This window comes from Furipterus horrens, unplaced genomic scaffold (genome assembly GCF_987537825.1).
Source record: "Furipterus horrens unplaced genomic scaffold, mFurHor1.1.pri manual_scaffold_2, whole genome shotgun sequence".
Lineage (NCBI taxonomy): Eukaryota > Metazoa > Chordata > Mammalia > Chiroptera > Furipteridae > Furipterus > Furipterus horrens.
This window is the reverse complement of record NW_028327172.1, coordinates 5,019,933-5,045,480: the sequence shown is the minus strand read 5'-3', so window position 1 is coordinate 5,045,480 and position 25,548 is coordinate 5,019,933. Positions and strand designations below refer to the sequence as shown.

At 53.7% G+C, this 25,548-nt stretch overlaps 2 protein-coding genes across 4 annotated transcripts; one reads left to right on the top strand and one right to left on the bottom strand.

The window, feature by feature from the left end:
• Positions 1-12,798: 12,798 nt before the first annotated feature.
• Positions 12,799-14,977, bottom strand: CUNH11orf68 (chromosome unknown C11orf68 homolog). Of its 2 annotated transcripts, none has more exons than XM_090258279.1 (2): positions 14,819-14,977; positions 12,799-14,197 (listed from the first exon to the last, which is right to left on the bottom strand). In XM_090258279.1, exons 1-2 carry the CDS (start codon positions 14,935-14,937, stop codon positions 13,438-13,440), a joined length of 879 nt encoding a protein of 292 aa, XP_090114405.1. In that variant the 5' UTR covers positions 14,938-14,977; the 3' UTR covers positions 12,799-13,437. The 2 variants fall into 2 exon arrangements, with proteins under 2 accessions (XP_090114405.1, XP_090114413.1); XM_090258287.1 differs by having other exon boundaries at positions 12,799-14,194; positions 14,819-14,976.
• A 139-nt stretch (positions 14,978-15,116) lies between these two features.
• DRAP1 (DR1 associated protein 1) lies at positions 15,117-17,403 on the top strand. Of its 2 annotated transcripts, XM_090258295.1 has the most exons (7): positions 15,118-15,434; positions 15,658-15,730; positions 15,841-15,934; positions 16,264-16,383; positions 16,489-16,582; positions 16,796-16,884; positions 17,186-17,403. In XM_090258295.1, exons 1-7 carry the CDS (start codon positions 15,393-15,395, stop codon positions 17,289-17,291), a joined length of 618 nt encoding a protein of 205 aa, XP_090114421.1. In that variant the 5' UTR covers positions 15,118-15,392; the 3' UTR covers positions 17,292-17,403. The 2 variants fall into 2 exon arrangements, with proteins under 2 accessions (XP_090114427.1, XP_090114421.1); XM_090258301.1 differs by lacking the exon at positions 16,264-16,383 and having other exon boundaries at positions 15,117-15,434.
• The last annotated feature ends 8,145 nt before the right edge of the window (positions 17,404-25,548 follow it).

Below are 25,548 nucleotides of genomic sequence, written 5' to 3'. Positions count from 1 at the left end.
CGCGTGGGAGTTGGAATAAAGAATGTGAAAGGGTTTGAAAACTGTAAAGTGGATTATAAGTGTGATTGGTACTATTATTATTATTATTATTACTATTATTATTATTATCTGTGTACTTATTTCATGGTCCTGGCTGGTTTGGCTCAGTGGATTGAGCGTTGGCCTGCGAGCTAAGTGTCGCTGGTTCGATCTTCCAGTCAGGGCACATCAGAGAAGGAAAACTCTGACTCCAAAAAACCTCCGCTGCCTTGCGGCATACCTCTTCAGGGGAAAGGCTAAGGGAGTAAACCCCGACAGAAAATCCGGAGCCGGAGTCCCTAAGGCGGTTTGACGTTGTAGTCAACACCGGCAACTCCTGCGGCGCACCTGAAACCAAGCTGTATTGACTCCGTCTTTCCCTTGGACCCTTCAGCTGCGAAGAGAGGGGGGGTCTGCTGCATGGGCAACAGCAGACCCTCCATATCACCCTGCCCAGGCTCTGTAGCTTCAGCTTCACTGGAGAGGACACTCCAGCGTCATCGCAAGATGTCGATTCAACACGGGAGGAGACAGATACCGTGTCACTCCCGAGTCGGACTGCACAGCCATTCTCGGCGGTGCAGATAGACTCTTAAGAAGCTACACCATCGTCTCTCGAGACGGACGGCTGCCGACGACTTATTTCATGCCAGGAGCCATAACACTACCATCCAAGGTTTCACATCCTGGCGTGGAGCCCTTCCACTGGCATGGCATTGTTTTAAGGTTCTAGTATAATTAAAAAGTAACTAAATGATGAACCAGAGTTATAAAAGTGCTTGTATGATTTAAATACTTACAGTGAGCAAGCTAATGTTTGGAATTACCAACAAGTCCAATGCAAAAGAATTGTGCTACTCACAGGATAATTTCAGGAGCTATAACAAGTTCTAATTCAGAGCCCCTGTAAGCAGGGATCGCCTGCAGTGGGATACAGGTGTGCTGTGGCCTGAAAAACACCTTCTTCTTTGAATACTGTCCATGCCCTTGCAGGGCTGTGTGGTCATCAGCCTTGTTTGAAGATTATGTCAAAGGTCTGTGTGACGGTAAGGCTAGGGTCAAATGTCAACAACCAAAGGCCAACAACCCTGGGAGGTTGGCACTATCATCGTCCCATTTTACAGATGGGGAAACTGAGGCTGAGAGCTGTTGAAGTGCCTAAGATCCCAAAGTGAGTGGCTGAAGCAGGCTTCCAGATCACAGCTGTCGGAGCTCCAAGCCCAGACACCTTTTCACACATGCAGAATGTCAGGGCTCTGGGGACCACCCCAAAGTTTCTTCCCTGCTTCCTCCCATTCTGCTGAGAAAGCTGAGCTTCCAATGCCACACAGCTACAGGGAGAGAGCTGGGCACTCCTGCTTTCCACTGGTACCTTCATGGAATCAGCTCCACTTTCGTCCTCAGGGGAGGAAAATTTCAGAGAGGTGGGATCCTAGGCTGCCTTCCCTCGGACAGAGGGCGGGAAGGGGGCTGTGGGTACAGGTAGGACTTAGAACCAGAAGGCCAACGTGGCCCTGGGCTTCCAGTCCCAGAGCTCCCATTTTCTATCTCTGTGACCCTGGGTGGTGACCTTCACTCAGAATCCCAGTCCCTGTGGGAATAATTGAGCCTCCTGCTGACCTCATGGGGCTGCTGTGGGATCAGATGAGATCACAAAAGTGAAAGTGCTTTGTAAGCTACAAGTCGCCGCACTCAGGAGGTGGTTACCCGCTTGGTGCCGCTGCCCTGCTCCCTCGCCCTTGCCCTCCTCAATGCCGATCTTTCTCTAAAACAAAAAGAAACCAACTGCACTTTACAATGAACAATATAGACGTGGGTGTGAGTGTGTGTGAGAGAGATTTTTTTTCTTTAAAAATTTTATTTATTTTTTTAGAGAGAGGGGAGGGAGGGGGAAAGAGAAGGAGAGAAACATCAACTGGCTGCCTCTTGTAGGCCTCCAGCTGGGGACCTGGCTCACAACCCAGTCATGTGTCCTGACGAGGAATCAAACCAGCGACCTTTCAGTTCATAGGCGGATGCTCAGTTCACTGAGCCACACCAGCCAGAGCTACAGAGAGAGTTTTGAGGCAGTTTGACCCATGGAAAATAGCATGCATGATGGAATCAGACAACTCTAGGTTCTGAGTTTGAATTCTGCTCCTCACTGGTTGTGTGACTTTGATGAGGCAGACAGTCTCTCAGTGCCCCCATTTGCTCATCTATAAAATGGAGACATAATGATAATTATATTTCAGAATTGCTGGAGACCAGAAATAACATAATGTCACGTGTTTAGCACAGCATATAGTAAGAACTTGACACATAGCAAAAATAAATACACATGTTAATAAAAAGCCTCGTCCTGACTGGTATGGTTCAGTGGGCTGAGCACTGGCCTGAGAACCAAAGTGATCACCGGCTAGATTCCCAGTCAGGGCACGTGCCTGGGTTGTGGGCCAGGTCCCCAGTTGTGGGTGCGTGAGAGGCAACCACGCATTGATGTTTCTCTCCCTCTCTTTCTCCCTTCCCCTCTCTCTAAAAATAAATAAATAAGATCTTTTAAAAATTATTTTTAAAATGAAAATAAAAAGTCCCAGAGTTGGAGCACATGCAAGACCGGAGTCAGGTCAACTCTGACTATATCCATCTGGCTGCTCCAGAAACACCACCCTGCCTGCTGCTCCCCGAACAGCCTGGAGGCAGTGACTGCGCAGGGGCTCGGGTCTCGTGTGTGTGTGTGTGTGTGTGTGTGTGTGTGTGTTTATGATTACATGACTCTGAAAGTCCCTTCCTGCTCTAACCGTCGGTGGAGCCACAAGAAGGGCCTTTCAGAGGCAGCACATTCCAAGCTCCTCAGTCACTGACTCCCGCCTCATGACTGCAGAAACGTTCCTGGCCCCTGACCTCACCAGCTCCCACCCAGGGAGGCCAGGCGGCAGTCCGCAGGGGCCACTGACCGGCGCAGTCTAGGTGCCCAGAGGTCTGAGAGACCTAGCCCTGTCTCTCGGCAGCCCTGTGGGCTGGGCTCAGTCACTCTCCCGAGAAGTCCCATCTCTTGCGGCTGCAGGGAGGAGAAAGGAGGCCATGGAGGAGTGCGCTTTGCTTCCAGCAGGTTCCGTCAGTGCCACCAGGGCCTTGGAGGTGATGTTTGTTTTTCAGTTTCCATTCAGTTTTAAATGAAAGTTTGTTTATTTTTAAAATTGAGGCGAAAGCCACCTAACGTACAATTAACCGTTTTAAAGCGTACACGTCAGTGGACTTCTGTGCGTTCACAATCTTGTGCAACCGCCACTTCTGTTTAGTCTCCACACTTTTTTCTGTCATCCCAGGAAAACACCTCGTACCCTTTAATTAATTGCTCCCAATTCCCTCCTCCTCCTCATCCTCTGGGAACTACTAATCTGCTTTCTGTCGCTACGGCTTTGCCTACTCTGGACACTTCATATCAATGGGATCCTACAGGATGTGACCTTTTGCATCTGGTTTCTTCCACTTAGCATATGTTTTCCAGTTTCATCCATGTTGTGGCTGGTATTGGTATCCTTTTTATGGCTGAATAATATTCTATTGTACGGATCTACCACGATATGTTTATTTATTCATAAGTTGACAGACGTTGGGTTGTTTCTGCTTTTGGTCTATTATGAATAATGCTCCATGGGCATTTGCATATAAGTATTTGTGTAAATTTATGTTTCCATTTATCTTGGGTCATCTGGAAACTCTCTGTTTAACCTTGTGAGGAACCGGCACACTGTTTTTACAAGTGGTTGTACCATTTTACATTTCTACCAGCTTGCATGAAGGTTCTAATTTCTCCCACCTTCTTGCCAACACATTATTTTCCAAGTCCAAAATGAAAGGCATCCTAGAGGGTGTGAACTGGTGTCGCACTGTGTTTGATTTGTATTTCCTTAAACCAATCGTGTTCCTTAATGATCAATAAACATCTTTGTATACGCCTGTTGGGCATTTACATATATTTTTTTTGGACAAATATCTATTTGAGTCATTTGCCCATTTTTAATTCGATTGTTTGATTTTGTTGTTGTTGTTAAATTTTATGAGTTTTTATATATTCTGGCTATCAAACCCTTATCAGATATATGAACATTTTACCCTTATGTTTTCTTCTATTGATTGCATAGTTTTTTTATATTTAGGTTGTTGACTAAATTGAAGTTTAATGTACATACATTTGCCCTGGACAGGTAGCTCAGTTGGTTAGAGTGTTGGCCCAATACCTCAAGGTTGTAAGTTCGATCCTCAGTCAGGGTACATACACGAATCAACCAATGAATGCATAAGTAAGTGTGACAACAAATCAATCTCTCTCTCTCTCTCTCTCTCTCTCCTCACCCACTTCCTCTCTCTCTAAATCAATCAATTAAAATATTAAAGTGCACTCATCCAACATGTTCAGCTCAATGACATTTTACATGTATATAAACCCATGGAGTTACCTCCCTGATCAAGATATAGGACATTTCCAGCAGCTCAGAAGCTCCTTGTGCCACCTCCCACCCTCAGCCCTCACCCATAGGTAACCATTAATCTGAATTCTATCATCATAGATTAGTTTTGCCTGTTCTTGAACTTCATAGAAATGGAACCCTACCATGTGTACTTTCTTAGGTTTGGCTTCTTCTACTCAACCTGAGAAGGAAAACTCTGATTCCAAAAAACCTCCGCTGCCTTGCGGCATACCTCTTCAGGGGAAAGGCTAAGGGAGTAAACCCCGACAGAAAATCCGGAGCCGGAGTCCCTAAGGCGGTTTGACGTTGTAGTCAACACCGGCAACTCCTGCGGCGCACCTGAAGCCAAGCTGTATTGACTCCGTCTTTCCCTTGGACCCTTCAGCTGCGAAGAGAGGGGGGGTCTGCTGCATGGGCAACAGCAGACCCTCCATATCACCCTGCCCAGGCTCTGTAGCTTCAGCTTCACTGGAGAGGACACTCCAGCGTCATCGCAAGATGTCGATTCAACACGGGAGGAGACAGATACCGTGTCACTCCCGAGTCGGACTGCACAACCATTCTCGGCGGTGCAGATAGACTCTTAAGAAGCTACACCATCATCGTCTCTCGAGACGGACGGCTGCCGACGACTCAACCTGAGGGATTCATCTACATTATTGGGTGAAGCTGTGGCTTGGTCTTTCCTAGTACCATGCAGCATTCCATTGCACGAACATTCTACAGCTGTTCCCTTCATTCTCTTGATGATGATATTGAGGGCTCTTCCAGTTTAGGGCCATTATGAATAAGGCTGCTGTGAGCATTCTTGGTATGTCTGTCCTTAGGCGACCAACTGCACTCATATCTCTGGGATATGTGCCCTGGGGTGGAATCGTTGGGTCATAGGGTACACGTTTGGCTTTGATTCTCTCCAACACTTCCTCAAAGAGGTTGCTTTGTTTCCCGTGCCACCAGTAGTGGGTGAGACCCCTTTCGGTCGCCCCACATCTGGAGGTGACATTTCAATTCGCTTCAACAAACACTTTTCTCACTTAGTTCTATCCTTTCTCTCTGGGTGCTCTCCACAGCCTCCAACCCAGCTCCCTCCTCTCCATTGCCCACCCAGCATCCCGAGGGATATTTAACATCCTTATAACGTTGCCCTGGCAGGGTAGTTCAGTTGGTTAGAGTGCCGTCCCGATACAGGATTGATCCTCACTCGGGACACATATAAGAATCAACCAATGAATGCATATATAAGGGGAACAACAGATCAATGTTTCTCTCCCTCTCTCTTCCTCTGTCTAAACTCAGTCAATAAAATATAATAAAATCTAATATTGTTCACAGAGAAATCTTTTAAAATTCTGGGCATTTCACCCTCAGACTCAGATCCCTCCACGCTGTGACACTGTTGCATCGCTGTGAGGGAGGGCCTGAGCCTGGGAAGGGGCGGGGCGGGGCTGCTCGGCACGCCCTGTTTTCTTTTAGGGTGCACGTTGATGGGGGACACTCACTGAGCGCTTATGAACCAGACACGGTCAAAAGTAATTTATTAATCCTCATGACAACCATGTAGAGACAGATAATAATATTATACCCATTGAACAGATTAGGGAATGGAGGTACAGAGAAATACAGCAACAAGCCACACAGCCAGGATCTGAACCTCATCAGTCAGTCTCCAGAGCCCGAGCTCCTCATCCCCTTATTAGTTCTGTCTCTCAAAAGAGGCCAGAACTCTCAACATGGCATTCCAGGCCCTTCCAGTCCTGGGCCCAGCCTCCTCCTTCACCAGCTGCTCCCCTGCCCAGGGTGTCCTCCCTCACCCCCTTACCTGGCCAGCTCTCTCTCATCTGCAGGTTTCCTTTCCTCACCACCTCCGCAGGAGGCCTCCCACGAGTCCCTACCTAGGTTAGAGCCTTTACAGTCCCAAAGTGCCACACAGGATATGACTTTATTTTTTAACCTGCTTAGAATAATTTTTAAAGATTTTCATTCGGGGGAGGTTACATGTATAACGCGGAGAAGAAATTACTTTAAAAATCTGATTTTTCCTTTTTTCCTTTGCCTCCTATTTTTTTGTCATTGCATTTTTTTTCCAACTCTAATCCATTTTCACGCCTCACAGTCCAGAAGCCACGCGGGGGTGTACGGTGAGAAGCGCACCGCCCCCCCCAGCTGTTGTCCTCAGTGTCTCATGTATCTTTTTAGCCAGAACGCAGCCCCTTTACATCCTGTTTTAGTCCTTGCTTTTTGTTTCCTTATGCCTTGGCAATCCTTCCATTGACCGCATGTAGATCTGCCCTATTTTATTTTTTATTTTATTATAATAATAATTATTATTAAAATCCTCACCCGGGGATATGATTATTACTTTTAAAGAGAGGAAGGGAGAGAGAGAGACATCAATTGGGTTGCCTCCTGTATGTGCCCCGACTGATCAAATCTGAAACCTAGGTATGTGCCTTGACAGGGAATTGAACCTGCAACCTTTTTGGTGGACAGGACAATGCTCCAATCAACTGAGCCACACAGCCGGGGCAATTTGCCCCATTAAAAAACAAAACAAAACAAAACAAAAAATCCAATTACTTTGTTGAGGTATGGTTTACATTCAGTAAAATTCACACCTTTTACTTTTATTTATTTTTTTTTAAAAAGAGGGGAAGGGCAGGAGAGAAACACGGATATGTGAGAGAAACATCTATTGGTTGGCTCTCACGCCCCGAACCGTGGACCTGGCTGGAAACCCAGGCACGTGCTTTGAGTGGGAATTGAACCAGTGACCTTTCGGTCTGTGGGAAGAAGCCCAATCCACTGAGCAACACCAGTCAGGGCAAAATTCACACCTTTTAAATGTACGGGCACGTGTTTGACTATTGTATACCTTCATGTCAGCACGTTCCAATCAAGATACAGAATATTTCCGTCCTCCAGAAAGTTCTCTTAAGCCTCTTTGCAGCCCCGGGGAAAGAATGATTCTTCCACTGGGGTGGGGGTGGGGGTGGGGGAGCAGACTTCCTGGCAGAGGAGTATTTGAGGTTGGGGAGACATCCTCAGAGTTGGAGTCTGTGGGCACAAAGGCCAGGGGCGGGGGAGGAGGAGGCCTGAGTACCCCTGTGGTCCAGGGGCATCTGATGGAATGTGTGTTGGGGCCTGAGCTGGAAGGCGGGGCTGAGTGAGGCCTTAGCCAGGGCCCTTGAGTGGCAGGCTGAGGAAACTGACTTGTGCTGGGGGACAAGGGAACCACTGAGAGGTGTTTGACGGGGAGTGGTCTGTGCTCAGCTTAATGAGGCTGCAGTCCGGGGAGGAGTGGGGTCTGAGGGAGCCACTTGGTGGGGGCTGGGTAAAGGAAGGGGACAATGAGAGGGGGCTGGGCTGATGCCTCCAGGGCCTGGTTATCACTCTTTCCATTCCCTAGATGCCAGCTGAGCGCCCACACATGTCCCTCTGCTGTGCTTGGAGCCTCTCGCCACCCTACTGAAATGGCCGTCCTGTCCCTTTGAGGCAGATGAGGACTCTGAGACTCCAGAGGGGGACAGGAGCTGGGCTACCACCTCCCCCTCCTTCCCTGCAGTTACTTCCCCTCACCAGCCACCTCTCCCAGGCTAGCTGGGGAGCATCAGAGACATGGCCCCAGTGCTGGCTCATCTCTGACTTGCTACTCAGTCTCAGGTCAGTCCCTGCCCCTCTGGGGGGCCTCAGTCTCCCCTTCTTGCAGGTTAGTGGTTTACACACTGTGATCCTTAAAACCAGAGGTTTCAGTGGCGATCCATCAGGGGAAGGGCACATGGGACCTCGGGCCCTTCGTCCCCGCTCCAACCAGTGCAGCTTGGGAGACAGTAGGGGACAACAACCTGAAGTCTGGAGTTAGATGGCCTGGCTTTGAGTCCCCGTTTGGCCACGTCCTGGCTGTGTGACCTGGGCCACTCCTTTAACTTCTCCATGCCTCAGTTCCCTCATGGGTCAAAAGGGTGTGATCATGATAGTGCCTGCTTCCGGGGTGGTTGTGGGAGTCAGTGAGACAAGCTGTGGATGGTGCTCAGTGTGGGACTGGGGCAGTAAGAAGTGAGTAGACGTTAGTGAGAATTTTCTTGTTAATGCGTTTTGTGCCATGTAGACCATTTCCTCTGAACGGAGGGCATCCGGGGCTTCGGTCTGTTGCCAGGATGGCTCTGCCCACTCAGCCTGGCCTTCTGGAGTCTCGGAGCGGCTCCTGTTCCCTGCAGACCTGGCCTTCGAGCAGTCGGGGCCTGTCACCCAGTTCTTGGGCTCTTCCTAACCTCCCGGACCTGAGGCTTTCCCCCACCCCCTGGGCTCCAGGGTGCCAGCCCCTGCTCTGGGCAGGAGGGGGATGAAGTACTCATCCCCGGATGAAAGGCTGACGGGCCTGGGCTGGACCAGTAAACTGCCCCACCCTTGCTGGGAGGACCTCCAGGCACCCATGTAAACTGAGTCATGGGGGCAAGGGGGTGAGTCATGCAGCCTGTGAGTGGGAGCCAGATGGGGCAGTTTGCCTGAGTGGGGCCCTTGGCCGTGCCTCGTGGAACCTCAGCTCCCCTCCAACACCCAGCAAGTCCCTCGCCTGGGGCCTCGGTGTGCGTGCCTGAGTGTGTGTGGTGTCGGGGAGGGGAGTGGCAGACAGGAAAGGGAGGCTCTGACTGACTGCGGAGGAAAGGATTGGGGTTTGGAAAGGAGTCAGAGCCTTAGCGAGGAAAATTTTGGCGGGAATGCTTCGCTGCCCTCTCCTGGCCTCTGCAGGTTCAGCTGACACCCCCCTATTTAGCCTGTGAGGAGCAGCCAGGGCCCAGAGCTGCTCAGGGACCAGGGACGCAGCTCCCTCCCACAGAGGTGTGTATAACCACTCTTGGGAGTCTAGGAGGCCACTGCAGCATTTCTAGCCTTGACCATGGCCAAGCCATTTTCTGCTGCAGTTCCCTTCTCAGTAGTGGGTGAGCTGTGAGGACCAAAAGGAGAGCAAACTGCTTAGAGTAGTGCCTGGTGCAGAGGAGGTCTGTGGATGTGTTTGCCCTTCCTAGCTAAGCCTCAGTTTTCTCATCTGAAAAAACTGGGTGCAGTGAGGATGCCAGAGGTGCCCCTGGCCCAGTGGTCCTCTGGTTCCAGTCCCCAGGGAAACTGCCCCTATGCCCTGCCACCCTTTCCAGCTGAGTCCCTCTGTCCAGCCTGGGGCATTTTCATGCCGTGCTGGGGGGCCACCCCTCAAGGAAAGATGGGTTTGGTGGGTTTCTGAGTCAGGTGCCCTCAGGTTACCCCTCTGTGTCTGGGGGATGAATGTCAGAGAAGTGGGGAGTTTCCCTCCTTGGATGAATCAGCTGTGTGACCCAAGCCTCGGTCCCTGCCAGGGCCCCTCCCAGCAGGCAGGAGTGGGGTGCAACTGCCCTGCTGGGAAAATCCCCAAAACCTTGCCAAAGCTCTGGCCAAAGCTTTCTCCCGATTCAGCTGTTTTTTGTCCTCCCAGATTCAGTGCCCAGCTCCGCTTGGGACCAGGAGTGAGCCAAAGGTTCTCCCTATTCCCCGGCTGGCCACTCTTGATCCTCCTCCCTGGGACTTGGGGGTTCGCAGTGCATGTGAGTGAGAGAAGGTGGAGTGTGGGGGTGTCTCTCCTCTCTGATCTCAGTCATCCTTCCTGTGTTTTGTCAAAGGGAGCAGGGCACGGGGACTTGTCCAAATGTACCCAGCCTAGCCCACCTGGGACTGAACCGCTTCCTTACTCCATCTGGGAAGGTGCCAGCCTACCAGGACAATGTCATTAGCCTGAGGGGGTGGGGCTTGGGAGCTCCTGGCCTGGCAGGGGAGCGATCCCCACAACAGGCCTGGGAGATCCTTCCTGCCCAGCCAGGTAGGCTTGGTCACTGTACTTTCTGGGCCTCAGTTTTGCCACCAGTAAAACGGGAATTTTAAGTCTTGATCCAGCCTCTCTCCCCGGTCGTTCTGAGGACCCAGGCTGTGTGCTTTACAAATCAGATCCTCAGTCTTTTCTGGGTCTTGTTTATCTTTGCAGCCCCCAAAGCACGTTCTTACAGTGGGGGCTTGATAATGCATCAGTGCTCTGATACTTAGGGCTTTCTAACTTTCAACCAGTTACTGAACCTCTCTGGGCCTCAGTTTTCTCTTCTGCAAAACTGTAATAACAATAGAGCCGGGTGAGGCTTAGAGGAGACAGTGCGTGTAAACACTCAGCGCAGTGCCTGGTTCCTGCTGTGAATGGAATGAAGGAACAGGCCCGGAGACAGGAGTAATTGCATTCGATCACTTATGTATTCAATAATGTTGATTTGGGAGTTGTGCTAGGCCAAGGTCCTGTGCTGTCACTGAAGCGCCCCTGAGGTATAAACATAGCCGTCCTTGAGCGGCCCCAGACACACAGATGAGAGACCCAGGTGGGTGGGTACTATGAGAGCCTGGAGTGCAGATGGATGGGGGAAGAAGAAACCTTTAAGAAAATGAGCTGGTGGGTGGTGGGTCTGATAAGGAGAGTCAGCCAGGAAAGCAGGTGCAGGGCGGGTACACCCAGCAGAGGTGACAGCACAAGCGAAGGCACAAAAGTGAGGAAGGCCAGAGTGTGCAAGGAAACCTCAGGGAGCTCACGATTCTGGAGCGTGAAGGGGGAAGCGGGGGGTGGAGATGGGGCGGGAGGGACTGGCAGGGGCTGGATTTCAGCTGTTCACTCATTTAATAATTTATGGGGAAGTTGCTCTAGCTGAGTCCTGTGCCAGGCTCTGGGGACAAGGCTGAGATTTAGACACTGGTCCTGCCTTCACAGAGCCCACATTCTGGGCAGGAGGCTCAGGGCCCAGTGGGAGACAGACATTAATCAAGTGATTACACAGGCACCCTCCCATCCTTGCTGCACGACAGGTGTTCAGCGGAGAGCAGTCTGAGGCTCAGGACTGTGTGCCAGGGGGTGAAGGAAGTGCCAGTTGGCTTCAGGGGGGGTGAGCGTGGGCAGAAAGGGGCACCTGAGGGAAGCTGGGGTTTCTGGTGGGGGGGTTAGTTCCATAGGAGAGCTGGCTGTCGGGGGACAGAGGGGAAAATGGGAGGGAACGGGGCAGAGCAGGCGAGCTGCAATGCTTTGGAAGAGCGAGTGAGGAACGGGCTAAAGCAGGGCTGAGGATGGAGAAGGGATGAGTGTGTGAAGTGCTCAGTTGACACCACTTTGGCATCTTTGTGGGACCCCCGAGGGTCTGGCCAGGAACCCCACAAGCCTTGGCCCACTTTGGTCAAGTGCAAAGTACTGACGGTCTGAGAGAGGCAGGGTACCACACTCCAATTTGTAGGCCACTCGGCTCTGGGGACTTCCCAGGGCTGGGCCAAGGGGGGACTCAGACCTGGGGAAGCTGAGGGTGGGGAGGAAGCTGGGGAGGGGGCCAAGCTAGAATCTCATGACTCATCCACTTCCACCCAGTCAGCCCCGTGGCATCTCCGCTCCAAATTCCAATTTGGTGAGGCTGCTGGAGGCTGAGTCAGCTCCCGCACGAGAGCACGACGTCCCAAGGGGCTTCCTGCCAGACAACCTGGCCTCCAACCAAGGCCAAGGCCAAGGCCAAGGCCAGAAGTGAGGCTGGGAGGGTGCAGAGCCGGGCTCTAAGGCTCCAGCAGCCTCAGCCGAGTGGGACGGCCCAGCGGATCACGGGAGTGAATGTGCCTGGTGGGCTGTGAAGAGCTCCCTGTGGGCGAGGCCAGAGACCACACTGCCCCAGGAGGCGGGGAGCCGGGGGCAAGCCTAGCCCCGCCTGGCTCACTGCACGGCCTGCGGGAACTCCCTTTCCCTCTCGGCTTCAGTTTCCTTGGCCACAGGAAGGTGCCGATACCTCCTTTAAACAGGTTGTGAGAATTAAATAATGCATGTGGAAGTGCTTTGCAAATTGTCCAGTGGCCTCCGCAACAGTCGGGTGGTGGCGAGGTGAGGATAAACGGGAGGGCTTCAGGGCCACTCCACAGCACGAGCATACCCGGCCCATGCTCTGCTCACCAGACCATGTGCTCTGACCTAGAACTGCCAGGACCAAGAGGCCACCTTCCTCTAACAGGCGTGATAAACACGCCCTGTGGGCTACCAGTGGCCCCTTGGACTTGGCTGGGCCGAGCCCCTGGATTTAGGGGAAAACGCTAAGAAACCGATCCCGGGTCTCGGGATGGAGGGAAGGCAGAGCTGGCTTTGCAGAGGCTCCCAGAGGTTCCCAGCCTTGGCAGTGAGGCGGGTCTTCTGACTGGGGGCACTTAGGAGGGCCCAGGCAGGGCAGGGGGGCCGTTGTTCCTAGCCCTGCCTCTCCCTAGCAACCAAAGCAGGTAACCACCAACACAGTTCTTTAAAAACCACTCAAGACACAGACCCAAGCTGGGTTTTATTGAAATGCCAAGAGCAGGCACATGACAAGGTAGTGTAGGAAGGCAGGAAGGTGGTGCAGGCTGTGAGGTGACAGGGACAGGCAGACCCCATGTCCATGGCCCTGGCATGCCCTTTCTTTGCCAGGGGCTGAGTGGGTACAATCACTACCTCCTCCAAAAAAATGGCATGCTCAGGCCTGCAGGGCCTCTGCACCCTGGACCGTGAAGGCCAAGGAGAGGGACTGGAAGAACTAAGTTTTCTCTTGTGAGGGAGAAAGAGAAGGGGAAGGGATGCAGGAGGGGAAGGTATATCCAAGAATGAGGGTGGCCAAGGAAGGTTCTCCTCCTGGGTGTCTGCACCCAGACCGACCGAGGTCCAGATGCCAGTGGGGAGCAGCAGCAAAGAGGCTGAGGGTCCAGCCCTCAGAGAGCCAGAGCCTCCAGATGATGGGGACTTGAGTCAGCCCTGAACAGAGGGCATAAGTTCACGGGGATCGAAGATGCAGGCAGTTCCAGAGTGACCTAGTCCTCAAAGCTGGGGGACTTGACTTAGTTGGGACAGGGAGAAGGAAGATGGGAGGATCCATCCCTAGCAGGGGGCGCAGAGGGTGGTCTTCCACACATGGCCCTACTAGGTCAGTTCCACATTGTTGGCGCGGTCCAGCACACGGGAGCCACGGGCACTGCCCCCTAGCTGGAAACGGCTCTCATAGAGAGTGGGGCAGAGGTGCCAACGGTTGGCCCGGTAGATGCCCAGGTAGGTGTAGACGTCAGGCTTATAGGTGAGCAGGCACTTGATGCCTGCTGCCCGGATGGCTGCATCTGCCTCCAGCACACCCAAGCGGTCCGTGAAGTCATCTGTGTAGACACAGATGACCTGGCGCCCACCCTCCCTGGCCCGTGGGCTCACCTTGGCCACCTGAAGCCGGCCCTCGACCACAGCCCGAGCAATGCCAGCCCAGGCATGGTCCAGCTTGAAGCCAGGTGCCAGGTGCATCAGCCACTTGCCTGAGAGCACGTGGTGGGTGATGGCCAGCTGGCGCAGAGTACCGGGCGTGATGGGCCGCCCACTGGTCTGCAGAGCCTCCCAGGCTGCCTGCAGGCCCTGCACATCGCCGGAGTTGGGGATATAGCCCTGCCCATACGCTGCAATCCAGCCCACGGGTTCAGAGTTGGGTGAGCTGGGGTCCCCGTAGCGGGTAACTTGGGATGGTGGGTACTTGGCCAGCCAGGCATCCAGCTCAGAGGCAGGTGTGGTGCGGGCATCAAACACCAACCAGGGGTCCATGTCAGCTGCCATGGCCTCCGCGGCCAGGTGCTCAGCAGTGAAGCCATCCTCGCGGCCGCCTGGAGAGTCCTCCTCCTCCAGCTCCTCACCTGGCTCTACCCTGCTATGAGGGAACCGAATTAGGGTTCATGACAGATCTACAGCTTGCTGGGCCCTGGTGAGCGCCAGGCACCAAACTAAACCGTGTGGCTTTTGGCAAGGCTTAATGTCCCTGCGCCTCAGGTGCCGGACATTTACATGGGCAAGGACTGTGCTGTTGACAACAACGTTATTACTACTCTCCCTGACTTACAGAAAAGTGAAGCTCACAGAGAAGGGGCTTACCCAAGGTCACACCTATAGCGAGTGAGAGGGCTGAAACGCTAATTCAGGCGTGGGAGCATCGGCCCACCTCCTGGCCCCGCCAGAGACCGGCAGGTATCCCGAACGCGGGCATTTAATGCAGAAAGACGCAGGAGCCCTCGTTCCCGCAGCACCGAGGCGGGCCCCACAGGACCAGGCCTCCCGGCGGGCGCTCTCCGGCCCACTTCAAAATGAGGACTCTGAGGCCCAGAGACGGCAATGACGGGTCCGAGGCTAATAGGGCGATGTTCGGGCTCGAACCTGGGCTTGTTAGAAGCTACGGGAGGGCCGCGCCCCCGCCATTGGCGCCCACGGCCAGAGCTTGGCCCCCGCCCGGCCCTGCCCGGCCCTGCCCTGCCCCCTCCCGCCGCCCTGCTGTCACCTTCGGCCTTCGCTGCGCTCGGCACCGACCCAGCTCCGAGCCCGGCTCCGCTCCTGCCGGGGCTCCGCGCCACCGCCGCCGCGCCCCACCCCCGCCACGGCTGCCGCCGCCGCCGCCATCTTAGCGCCCCGCCGCCTCAACAACAACTTTATAGACAAGCACAGCACGGGGCGGGGTCCCCAGGCCGCAGCAGGGCGCTGCGGGGCGGGGCCTACCGGGGAAGAGGCGGGGCCGGTTGGGGCGGTGTTGACCTCACGGGCGGGGCCAGAAGGAACCGGGGAGGGGCGGGCCTGCGGGGCGGGGCTAACGTTCGCTCTTCTGGCCGGGGGAACCGGCAGGAGTGTCGGTGCTGTCAAGTGCAGACAGGCACCGCCTGGGAGGCTCCAAGGGAGGGCACTCGGGCCCTGTGAGCGGCGTCCCTACCGGCGGCGCTAGGACCCCGTGGGGAGCGGCGGGGGGCGGAGCGGACGGCACCAGGACCCGGGGGAACCTCGGCGGCAGGCGGCGAACAGGCCCGGGGCCCGGAGGCTGCGGGTGGCGGCGCTGGGCCCGGTGCTGCGAGAGAGTCCCGGAGATGCCGAGCAAGAAGAAGAAGTACAACGCACGATTCCCGCCGGTAAGCACGTGGTCGGGACCGAAAGGAGAAGGCCCGGCTCCTGGGAGGCTTGAGCCCAGGCCCTGCTGGAGGGCGGACCCATCGCAGCGTTCGGGGGCCCAGATGCCCCGCCCCCTTCCCCCCCACATCGGTGCCCCCCCCCGCCCCCTTTCTCCCGGGGTATCCCCGGCACTCTTTCCTGGGATAGAGGTGACGGGGTCCGAGCTCTCTGCCTCCTCCCCAGGCGCGGATCAAAAAGATCATGCAGACGGACGAAGAGATTGGAAAGGTGGCGGCGGCTGTGCCTGTCATCATCTGTATCCTGTCAGGGGCTGGCCAGGATGAGGGATGTGGGGGAGGAAGGCAGCTTGGGATTGCCTTGTGCCGGCTGGCGACCCAGTCCTGCGTTCTCCTTGACGCCTCTGAGCCCGGGCGCTGGAGCTCTTCCTGGAGTCGCTGTTGAAGAAGGCCTGCCAGGTGACCCAGTCCCGAAACGCCAAGACCATGACCACATCCCACTTGTAAGTGGCGGCGGAGATGAAAGGGCCCTGTGGGGCTCTGCCCCAGAAGTTCACACACTTAAGAGAGGCGGTGCCCTAGTTGGGCCCCAGGGCCAGGAGGCTGCAGGTGGGAGTCGACTGGGAGATGAGCAAGGCCTTAGAGTCTGGTGGGTTTGAACTTGGAGAGAAGGGGTTGGGTGTTACAGCAGAGAGGCGAGGTCTGATGGTGGAGGTGGGGTGGAGGTTTTCCAGGCTACGTTTTTCTGACACCCAGAGCTTCTTGCCATCCATTGCCGAGAGCCCAGACACCTGGGCCCTGCCAAATGCCATCCCCTCCCCGCCTCTTTCAGGAAGCAGTGCATTGAGCTGGAGCAGCAGTTTGACTTCTTAAAGGACCTGGTAGCATCCGTGCCTGACATGCAGGGGGATGGGGAAGACAACCACATGGACGGGGACAAGGGTCCCCGCAGGTGGGGAGCCAGGGCCAAGGATCCAGGTGTAGGAGGCCAAGGCCCTGGGTTGGAGGTGGCTGGGGGTGGCGAAGGAGCAGGGGGATGGACTGTACCTTCCCAAAGGGGACGGAAGCCAGGCAGCAGCAGCCGGAAGAATGGCGGGATGGGGAGCAAAGGCAAAGACAAGAAGCTGTCGGGGACAGATTCGGAGCAGGAGGTAAGTGAGGCCGCCAGCCCTCTGCCCTGCTCTTCCAAGCTGTCTGGGGGCCTGATCCCATCCTCACCCGTGACCTCTTTTTACCTCGGTTTCTTTGTTTGTATATGGGGGCTGTGGAGGTCAGCCTCCAGCCCCTGTCCCTCTAGGGGTGTAGGCTTTCCAGTAATGAGCCCACACCTTTCTTGTCACCTCTGACCCCTGCCTTGCTCCCAGGATGAGTCTGAGGACACTGACACTGATGGGGAAGAGGAGACACCACAGGCCCCACCCCAGTCCAGCCACCCCCCTGCCCACTTTCAGAGGTAAGCAGCTCAGTGGCCAGGAGGGGCCAGCAGACTTGTTCCTCCCACCTCGCTGGCACTTGCTTCTGTTGATTGTGGCAGATTCGGGGAGTGGGAAGGGAGGAAGGAGACTGTGTTCTCAGACGGTCCCTCCCCCCGGGGAGGGCAGCGAATGGGGCCCGGGCGAGGGCTGTGGGACCTGGGCTTGGCTGCCTTTGGTACAGAGCGGGGTGGGCTCCATACTGCCTGTGTGGAGGGTGCGGTCGCGCTCAGGGGCACTGGAGAGTGACCTGACCTTCCTCTCCTGCGCTCTGCCCTGCAGCCCCACGGCACCGTTCATGCCCTTCGCCTCGACTCTGCCTCTGCCCCCGGCTCCCCCGGGCCCCTCAGCACCTGACGCAGAGGACGAAGAAGATTATGACTCCTAGCGCTCTCTGTCCCCCGGGCCGTGCCTCCTTTTAGTTGGTTTTAGTTGTTCTGGGGGGAGGAGAGCTGTTCTTAAATTTATTAAAAAAATAAAGGGAACATCAGTGTCCGTCACAGCCTCTGTCCAGCGCTTTGTGGCCACCTTCCCATCCATCCACCTGGCTTGCCCACACCGGGCAGTGGCTGAGTGAAGGGAGGGGCTGGAGGCCATGGATCTGCCAGGGCAGGACTGGGGGTGCTGATGGGAGGAAGGTGGGCGGCTCGCTACAGGGCCTGAGCCAGCAGGTACCGGTCATGCCGGGGGACAGCCTGTATCTTGTGCGACCCTGGGCGGGTTCCTACCCTTCTCTGAGCAGCCTCTTCTCACCTGATGGAGACAGTTCTGACCCCTCCAGGCTACTGCGTAGGGTAGACATGATGAGTAATAGGAACTGAGGGTGGGGATGGGCCGTGGGAGCAGAGGCAGGTGAGGCTGTGGAGGGCCTTGAAGGCTGGCTTCTGCTGCTCAGGGCAGTGACACAGTCGCTCAATCTGTGCCCATTTCTGAGCAGGCCCCGGAGCTGCAGTGTCCGTGAGGCTGATGTCCTTTCAGGGAGCAATGGCTCGGTGAGGCTGGGCAGGAGGCCTGGGGAGCAGTGGGTGGACTTGACGTCCATGTTGGCGACAACTCAGGAGCACTGATGGCTGACTGGACATGGGCTGAGCAGGAGGGAGCCCTCAAGGACTCCCAGGTTTCTTTCTGCAGCCTCTTGGGGACACAGAAGAAAGAGCAGGGTTAGGCCTGAGGATCCCAAGTTTGGCTCTGGGGTGTCTGGGGCTGCTTAGGAGAGGTGTGGAGCGGGGCCTTGGACACTGGGGCCTGGAGAAGCGATGGCCTCACTGTGCAGAGAAGGGGCAGTCCACCCAAGGAGACTGAAGTGCTGCCAGACCCAGAGACCCCCAGGAGCCACTGGTAGAGCCCACCCAGGGGTGCTGGGAGGAGGGAGAGACCAGTTGTTGAATGCCAGGACACCTTGCAGGCTTTAGGGAAGCCTTTGCCAGAGCTGCCTCAGTGGCTTGGCGGATGGTGAGGAGGTGGGGAGTGCTGGAGGTGAGACCTTGAGGGGAGCGGAAGCAACACCCCTCGGTGCCATGACGGGGAGATCAGAGCAGTGGCCCAGAGCAGCGGGGAAGGAAGCTTTTGTTTCTGCTTTTAAGATGGCAGACATGCCAGCTTGTGGTGGTGGAAGGCTGAAGGGACAGGATGGGGGAGAATTAATGGAGAGGAGGGGGTGCCCGAGGCGCCCCGACCTGACGGTGTGGTGAGAAGGTGTAGGTGGGGTGTTGCAGTACTGAGTTTCACCTGAGGCGTCTGACTTCTGTGAAATAGGAGGCTGCTGGCGTTGGGTCCTGGCTGCCTCACCTGCTCGCACTCTGTGTGTAGGGCCCCTGCTTTCTTTTGGGGAACCACCTTTCCTCTACTCACCCTGCGGTGTGTGTAGCAGATGCCACTCCCTGGGGTTCAGGGACAGGAACGTGGCACCAGCCTGGACAGTCATGGCACCACCCATGCTCTGGCCACAGTGAGTGACGCAGGCAGCTTGTGACCACTGGGATTTTAGATGGGACCATTAGGGAAGGGTTTTGACACGATCGCTGGCTTCCCTGTGGCTTGGGGGACAGCAGGAAACCCTTTCAAGTCCAGGTGAGAGTGACAGTGGCCACTGACTGAGAACCAGGCCAGCACAGTAGCGCCAGGAGGCTCAGAGTTGTGACGTCTGGTGACATCTGAACACTTGTCTGAAGCCTGTGTACCTTCGGCTTCTTGGTCATGTGAGCTGATAAAGTCAGCTGGGTTTCTGTGCCTGGGGACTGAAAGAGCTCTGGCTGACAGGCACCATGACTGGGAGGTGATCCCCGTGGGCCCAGGAGCGGGAGTGGCTGCCTCTAGCAGCACGCTGGGCTCTCAGTCCCAGGGAAGGTGGGCGCCGGGGCCACGAGCCTGTGAGGAGTGGTCGTGGGAAAGGAAGAGACCCTGTGAACCCGTTGCTGGGGTCTTTCTGGAGGGCACGATTCTGAACTGAACAGGATTCAGGATGACAGGGCTGGGTGACGATTGTGGACGTTGAGGAGGCCAGGGTGCAGGGAACACCTTCATCCAGGCAAGTCTCGAGGAGACTTAGGTCGGGGGTGGGGTGGCCGGGAGCCCTCCGCTCCTCAGCCCGTTGGTTCAGCCTTGGCAGAGGCCTTATGAGCAGAACCTGTTGAACCAGGCCCCAGGTTCGCATCCTACCTTATTCCCTTATTAAACCTCAAGTACCGTAACTTCTCTGTGTTCAGTCTTCTCATCTGTAAAATGGGGCTAGTTATTATTACCTATGTTAGTTATATATGTAATGCTATACATACTAGTAATACCTATTAGGGCTAAGGGCTGATGTAACAAACTAAAAATATATAGGTTTAAATGCCACGGAAGTTTATTTTTTGCTCATGGAAGGTTCATAATGGGATTTATCTGATCAGTGGGCGGTGCTTCTTCAAGAGGTTCTTGAAGGCCCAGGTTCCTTCCATCTTGCGGCCTCATTATCCTCCGCCCATGACTTCCGTGGTCACTGTGGAAGGGGCAAGCTCAGAGCCCTTGGAGGTTTTTCTAGTCCTGGACCAGACGTGACCCCACTGGGCCTGTCACTAGGTTCTCCAGGGGAGGCGAGGAAAGATGGTCTAGGCAGCCGGAGTGACTGACCAGCCAGTTTCTGCTGCAGGACCGCACAGGCTGTTGGGAAGGGCCTGACAGCCTTGGCCAAGTGTTAGGAGTGCAGCCTCCTGGCCAGAGGACAGGGGACCGGACAGACAGTGCTCCAGCTGTGGCCTGGCCTCGGGTGCTTCCTGGGAGTGGGGAAAGATGGCCCTGCCCTGTGGGCACCCCTGGGCACTGGACTGGGGTGGCCTGTGAGTACCCCATCTGCAGAGCTCCACCTGGGAAGCCAGTGAGTTTCTTTGTCCTCTGTCTATTGAAGAGCCTGAGGCTCAGGCCAAGTGTACCTGAATGCTTCAGCTGGCATCAGCTGCACCCTGGGGTGTAAGCGTAACCAGTGTGTGAAATGGGGAAGCTTCTGAGGCCAGAGTGAGAGTTGAGGACCTTGACCTTCATGTGAAGGGTGTAGCCTGCCACGTGGAGACCCTGCCTCCACATGTAAGGATTCAGCCAGCAAATGTTTACTGAGCACCAACATCATTCCTCTGCAGGGAAATGAGATGCACCCATCACTGCCAGAAGGCAGGAAACTAGGAAGCCTCACATCACCAAGTGCTAGAGAGGAGGGAGCAACTCCCGAACTCACACTGCCAGTGGGAATGTCAGTCGGTGCCACCACCTGAGAAAACGGTTTCTCACGGAGCCCGTTGACATACGCTTCCCTGTGATAAAACATTCTGACTGCTAGGCACACGTCCACCACAAGGTGCGTACAAGAACATTCAGAGTCCCCAAATGGAAACACACCAAATGCCCATCAACAAGAACATGGGTAAATCAGTGGTTAGAATGCTGTGTCACAGAACAGCAATAAAGAACAGACCAACTTCTGGCCAAGATGGAGGCTTAGACTGGCACACTCTGTCTCCCTCCACAACTAAGAAGGAATACAACTACCGCAAAACCAGAAATAACCAGAAGTTCCAGAACATAAAGCTACATGGAAGTCTAATGAATGGAGTGATAAAGGGGTGGTGTTCGTCCGGACGGGTAGGAGGGGTGAAGCCGGGGCAGAGAGGTCAAGCTGTGCTGGCTGGCGGCTACAGCAGTGGGATGGCAGTGGGACAGCGGTAAGCACAGACACCTGCATTTAAGGGGAGGTGAAAAGTGCCTGGGGAGCACCCTCAGCTACAGACCAGACCCGTCAGCTTGCGATTCCAATGCCGGGGGAGGCAGACCCCCATTGCCTCGGACTGTGAGGCCCGGAGGGTGTGGGGATGGAGGAGGAGGCTCCCGGTCTCTCAGCAGAGAATGAACAGCAGGAATCCATCTTGGACCCCCACCCCCACACGATACACGACAGCATCGTGAGAAGAGTCACCTGGTAGTGATGAATGCACGGGGCTCCACCCCCCATAGCGTAGGAGGTGTGACAGCCCCGCCCAGGAAGCAAAGGTAAATACAAAACTGTCAGGATGGCAAAGATCATGATAGAGATCCCAGTGACGCAGCTGACCAGACAGCAAATATCTAATCTAAGAAGCAGCAGATAGGAAATCTTTCTGAGGCTCAGTTCAGAGCTTTGGTTATAAGAATGTTTACAGACCTAACAGCAGATCTTAAACAAGACAGGGAAAAAATGAAGGCTAATCCTGCTGAAATGAACAAAAACACATACAAAACTAGTGGTGAGGGAAAGAAAACCAGGGATAAAATCAACAAATCGGAACATAGGGAAGGAACAAACAGTCAACCAGTGCAGAAAGAGGAAACGAAAAGTGAGGAAAATGAGGAGAGGCTCAGAAATCTATGGGACAGCTATAAGCGGGCCAACATCCGAATCATAGGGTTGCCAGAAGGTGAAGAAGAACTAGAAATGGAAAAATTATGTGAAAAAATAGTAAAGCAGAACTTCCCTAACTTGGGGTAGGAAATAGACTTACAGGTCCAGGAAGCACAGAGAGTTCCAAAACAACTGGACCCAGGGAGAACCACACCAAGACACATTATAATCAAAATGTCAAAAATTAAGGATAAAGAGAGAATCTTAAAAGCAGCAAGAGAGAAGAAGAGAATTACATACAAAGGGGTCCCAATAAGACTATCAGCTGATTTCTCAAAAGAAACTCTGCAGGCAAGAAGGGACTGGCAAGAAATATTCAAAGTAATGAAAAGCAAAAACCTACACCCACGATTACTCTATCCAGCAAAGCTGTCATTCAGAATAGAAAGGCAGAGAAAGTGCTTCCAGGACAAAATAAAATGGAAGGAGTTCATCAGATCCAAACCACTGTTATATGACATGTTAAAGAGACTTGTTTAGGGGAAGGAGGATCAAAACTATGAACATTAAAATGAAAACTGTATCACAACAACCAACAACAGAAGCTAGGGAGTCAAAACCAAGGCAAACTAAGTAGGCAACGAGAGTGGGAAAAGAATTGTAGGTATGGGGAACATTATGGGGGGAGGTCAGCAGGGAGGGGCAAGGGGGGAAAGGGAGGGAGATGGTACAGGAATTAAGAAACATAGTAGGAGGGAGTGGAGTAGACAAGAAGATGTTGAGAAAAACTATATGCACAAACAATGGGCATGGACTAAGTGGGGAACAGCTGGAGGGGAGAGTCACTAGGTGGAGGGGAACAAAGGGAAAAGAAATTGGGACAACTGTAACAGCATAATCAATAAAGCATATTAAAAAACAAAAACAAACGGAGACTTCCAGCCAAGATGGAGACGTAGACTGACACGTGTCTCCCTCCACAACTAAGAAGGAATACAACTACCTCAAAACTAGAAACAACCAAAAGTACCAGAAAATCAAAGTGCATGCATGGATCCAGCAAACAAAGATATAAAGAAGAAATACTCATCCAGACAGTTAGGAGGGGCGGAGCCGGGGCGGAGAGGACGCGGTGTGGTGGCATCAGTGGCAACAGCAGCAGGCTGGTGGAAAGTGCAGTCACACGTTTTAAAAAGTCAGGAGGGACACCTGGGGAGCATTCCCAGCTCTTCACCAGAGCAACTCACTGTCCCAGCGCCAGGGAAAATCAAGCCTCATTGCTTCTGACTGCAGACTAGTGGGGGTTGGGGCGGAGGCAGAAACTGCCGGTCTCTCAGCAGAGTCCGCTTGTTTAAAGGGCCCCCACAGACCTAAAACATCCAGAGACACACCCACTCTGGGAACGACGGCCAGGGCAGCAGCTAGAGGGGTGCCAGTTCTGTGTGGAAGTGGGAGAGGTGCCTGGAAAGGGGGCGAGTGCTGGGCAAGTGACATTGCTCCCTCTCGGACCCCTCCCGCACACACAGCGCCACAACGTGGTGAAACAGGTCCCCTGTTACGAATCCCTAAGGCTCCGCCCCTTACAACGTAGTAGGAGCAACAGCTCTGCCTGGGACATGGAAGAAAACAAACACAGGAGACTCCTGGCCAAGATGGAGGCCTAGACTGACACGCTCCTTCTCCCTCCACAACTAAGAAGGAATACAACTACCCCAAAACCAGAAATAACCAGAAGTTCCAGAAAATAACTGGAAGTCCAGCGTATGAAGTTATAAAGAAGTGGTGCTCATCTGGACAGGTAGGAGGGGCAAAGCCAGGGCAGAGAGGTCAAGCTGTGCTGTCCCCAGCAGCAGCAGTGATGGCGGCAGGACAGCGGTAAGCACAGACACCCGCATTTAAGGGGAGGCGAGAAGCGCTTGGGGAGCACCCCTGGCTGCAGACCAGACCCGTCAGCTCGCGATTCCAACGCCAGGGAAGGCAGACTCCCATTGCCTCGGACTGTGAGGCCCAGTGGGGGTGGGGATGGAGGAGGAGGTTTCCAGTCTCTCAGCGGAGACTGAATGGCAGGAATCCATCTTGGACCCCCGCCCCCACACGAAACACCACAGCATGGTGAGACAGGTCCCTGGTAGTGATGAGTGCATGGGGCTCCGCCTCCTATAGCGTAGGAGGTGTGACAGCCCCGCCCAGGAAGCAAAAGTAAACGCAAAACAGCAAATTTCTAATCTAAGAAGTAGCAGATAGGAAATCTTTCTGAGACTCAGTTCAGAGCTTTGGTTATAAAAATGCTTACAGACCTAACAGCAGGTCTTAAGACGGGGAAGGAATGAAGGCTAGTCCTGCTGAAATGAACAAAAACACATATGAAACTAGTGGTGAGGGAAAGAAAACCAGGGATCAAATCAACAAATCGGAACGTAGGGAAGGAACAAACAGCCAGGGCAGAAAGAGGAAACGAGAAGTGAGGAAAATGAGGAGAGGCTCAGAAACTTATAGGACAGCTATAAGCGGGCCAACATCCGAATCATAGGGTTGCCAGAAGGTGAAGAAGAAGAACTAGAAATGGAAAAATTATGTGAAAAAATAATAAAGCAGAACTTCCCTAACTTGGGGAAGGAAACAGACTTACAGGTCCAGGAAGCACAGAGAGTTCCAAAACAACTGAACCCAGGGAGAACCACAGCAAGACACATTATAATCAAAATGTCAAAAGTTAAGGATAAAGAGAGAATCTTAAAAGCAGCAAGAGAGAAGAAGATAATTATGTACAGAGGGGTCCCAATAAGACTTATCAGCTGATTTCTCAAAAGAAACTCTGCAGGCAAGAAGGGACTGGCAAGAAATATTCAAAGTAACGCAAAGCAAAAACCTACACCCATGATTACTCTATCCAGCGAAGCTGTCACTCATAATAGAAGGGCAGAGAAAGTGCTTCCAGGACAAAGTAAAATGGAAGGAGTTCATCAGGTCCAAACCACTGTTATATGAAATGCTAAAGGGACTTGTTTAGGAGGAGGATCAAAACTATGAACATTAAAATGAAAACTATCACAACAACCAACAATAGAAGCTAGGGAGTCAAAACCAAAGCAAACTAAGTAGGCAACGAGAGTGGGAAAAGAATTATAGGTATGGGGAACATTACGGGGGGAGGTCAGCGGGGAGGGGGAAGGGGGGAAAGGGAGGGAGATGATGCAGGAATTAAGCACAGTAGGAGGGAGTGGGGTAGACAGGAAGATGTTGAGAAGAACTATATGCACAAACAGTGGGCATGGACTAAGGGGGGCAGGGAAGTCGGTGGAGGGGAAGAAAGGGAAAAGAAATTGGGACAACTGTAACAGCATAATCAATAAAGGGTATTAAAAAAAGAAAAAACGGACCAGTCTTACACACATCATGGGTACGTCCTGTAGATGTTATGTTGAGCAAAAGAAGCGAACATAAGAATACACCGAAGACAGCATTCCTTTACGTGAAGTTCGGGGACAGGTGAACCAATTCATGGGGATGGACATCAGTGTAATGGGTACTTCAGGGTGTGGGGTAGACTGGGAGGTGGCAGGAGGGAGCCTTCTGAAAACATTCTATACTTTGAACTGAGTTGTGGTTTGAAAATCTGTTAAGCTGCACACTTAAGATGTGTACAATTTTATGATATCCTCATAAAATTTGTATTCATCTATTGAGACCCTACCGCACAGCAGACACTTCTAAGTAGTGGCGATCATGGGAACAAAATGTTCTTGGGTTTGTTTCTAATGGGAAGAGGCAGAGATAAAAGAGTGAAATAGGATGTCAC

Coding starts and splice junctions, on each gene's coding strand:
- CUNH11orf68 (XM_090258279.1), bottom strand. CDS start 14,937: ATGGCGGCGGCGGCGGCAGCCGTGGCGGGGGTGGGGCGCGGCGGCGGT. Junction 14,198..14,818: donor GAGCGCAGCGAAGGCCGAAG/GTGACAGCAGGG, acceptor GTTCCCTCATAG/CAGGGTAGAGCCAGGTGAGG.
- DRAP1 (XM_090258295.1), top strand. CDS start 15,393: ATGCCGAGCAAGAAGAAGAAGTACAACGCACGATTCCCGCCG. Junction 15,435..15,657: donor ACAACGCACGATTCCCGCCG/GTAAGCACGTGG, acceptor CCTCCTCCCCAG/GCGCGGATCAAAAAGATCAT. Junction 15,731..15,840: donor GGCTGTGCCTGTCATCATCT/GTATCCTGTCAG, acceptor GACGCCTCTGAG/CCCGGGCGCTGGAGCTCTTC.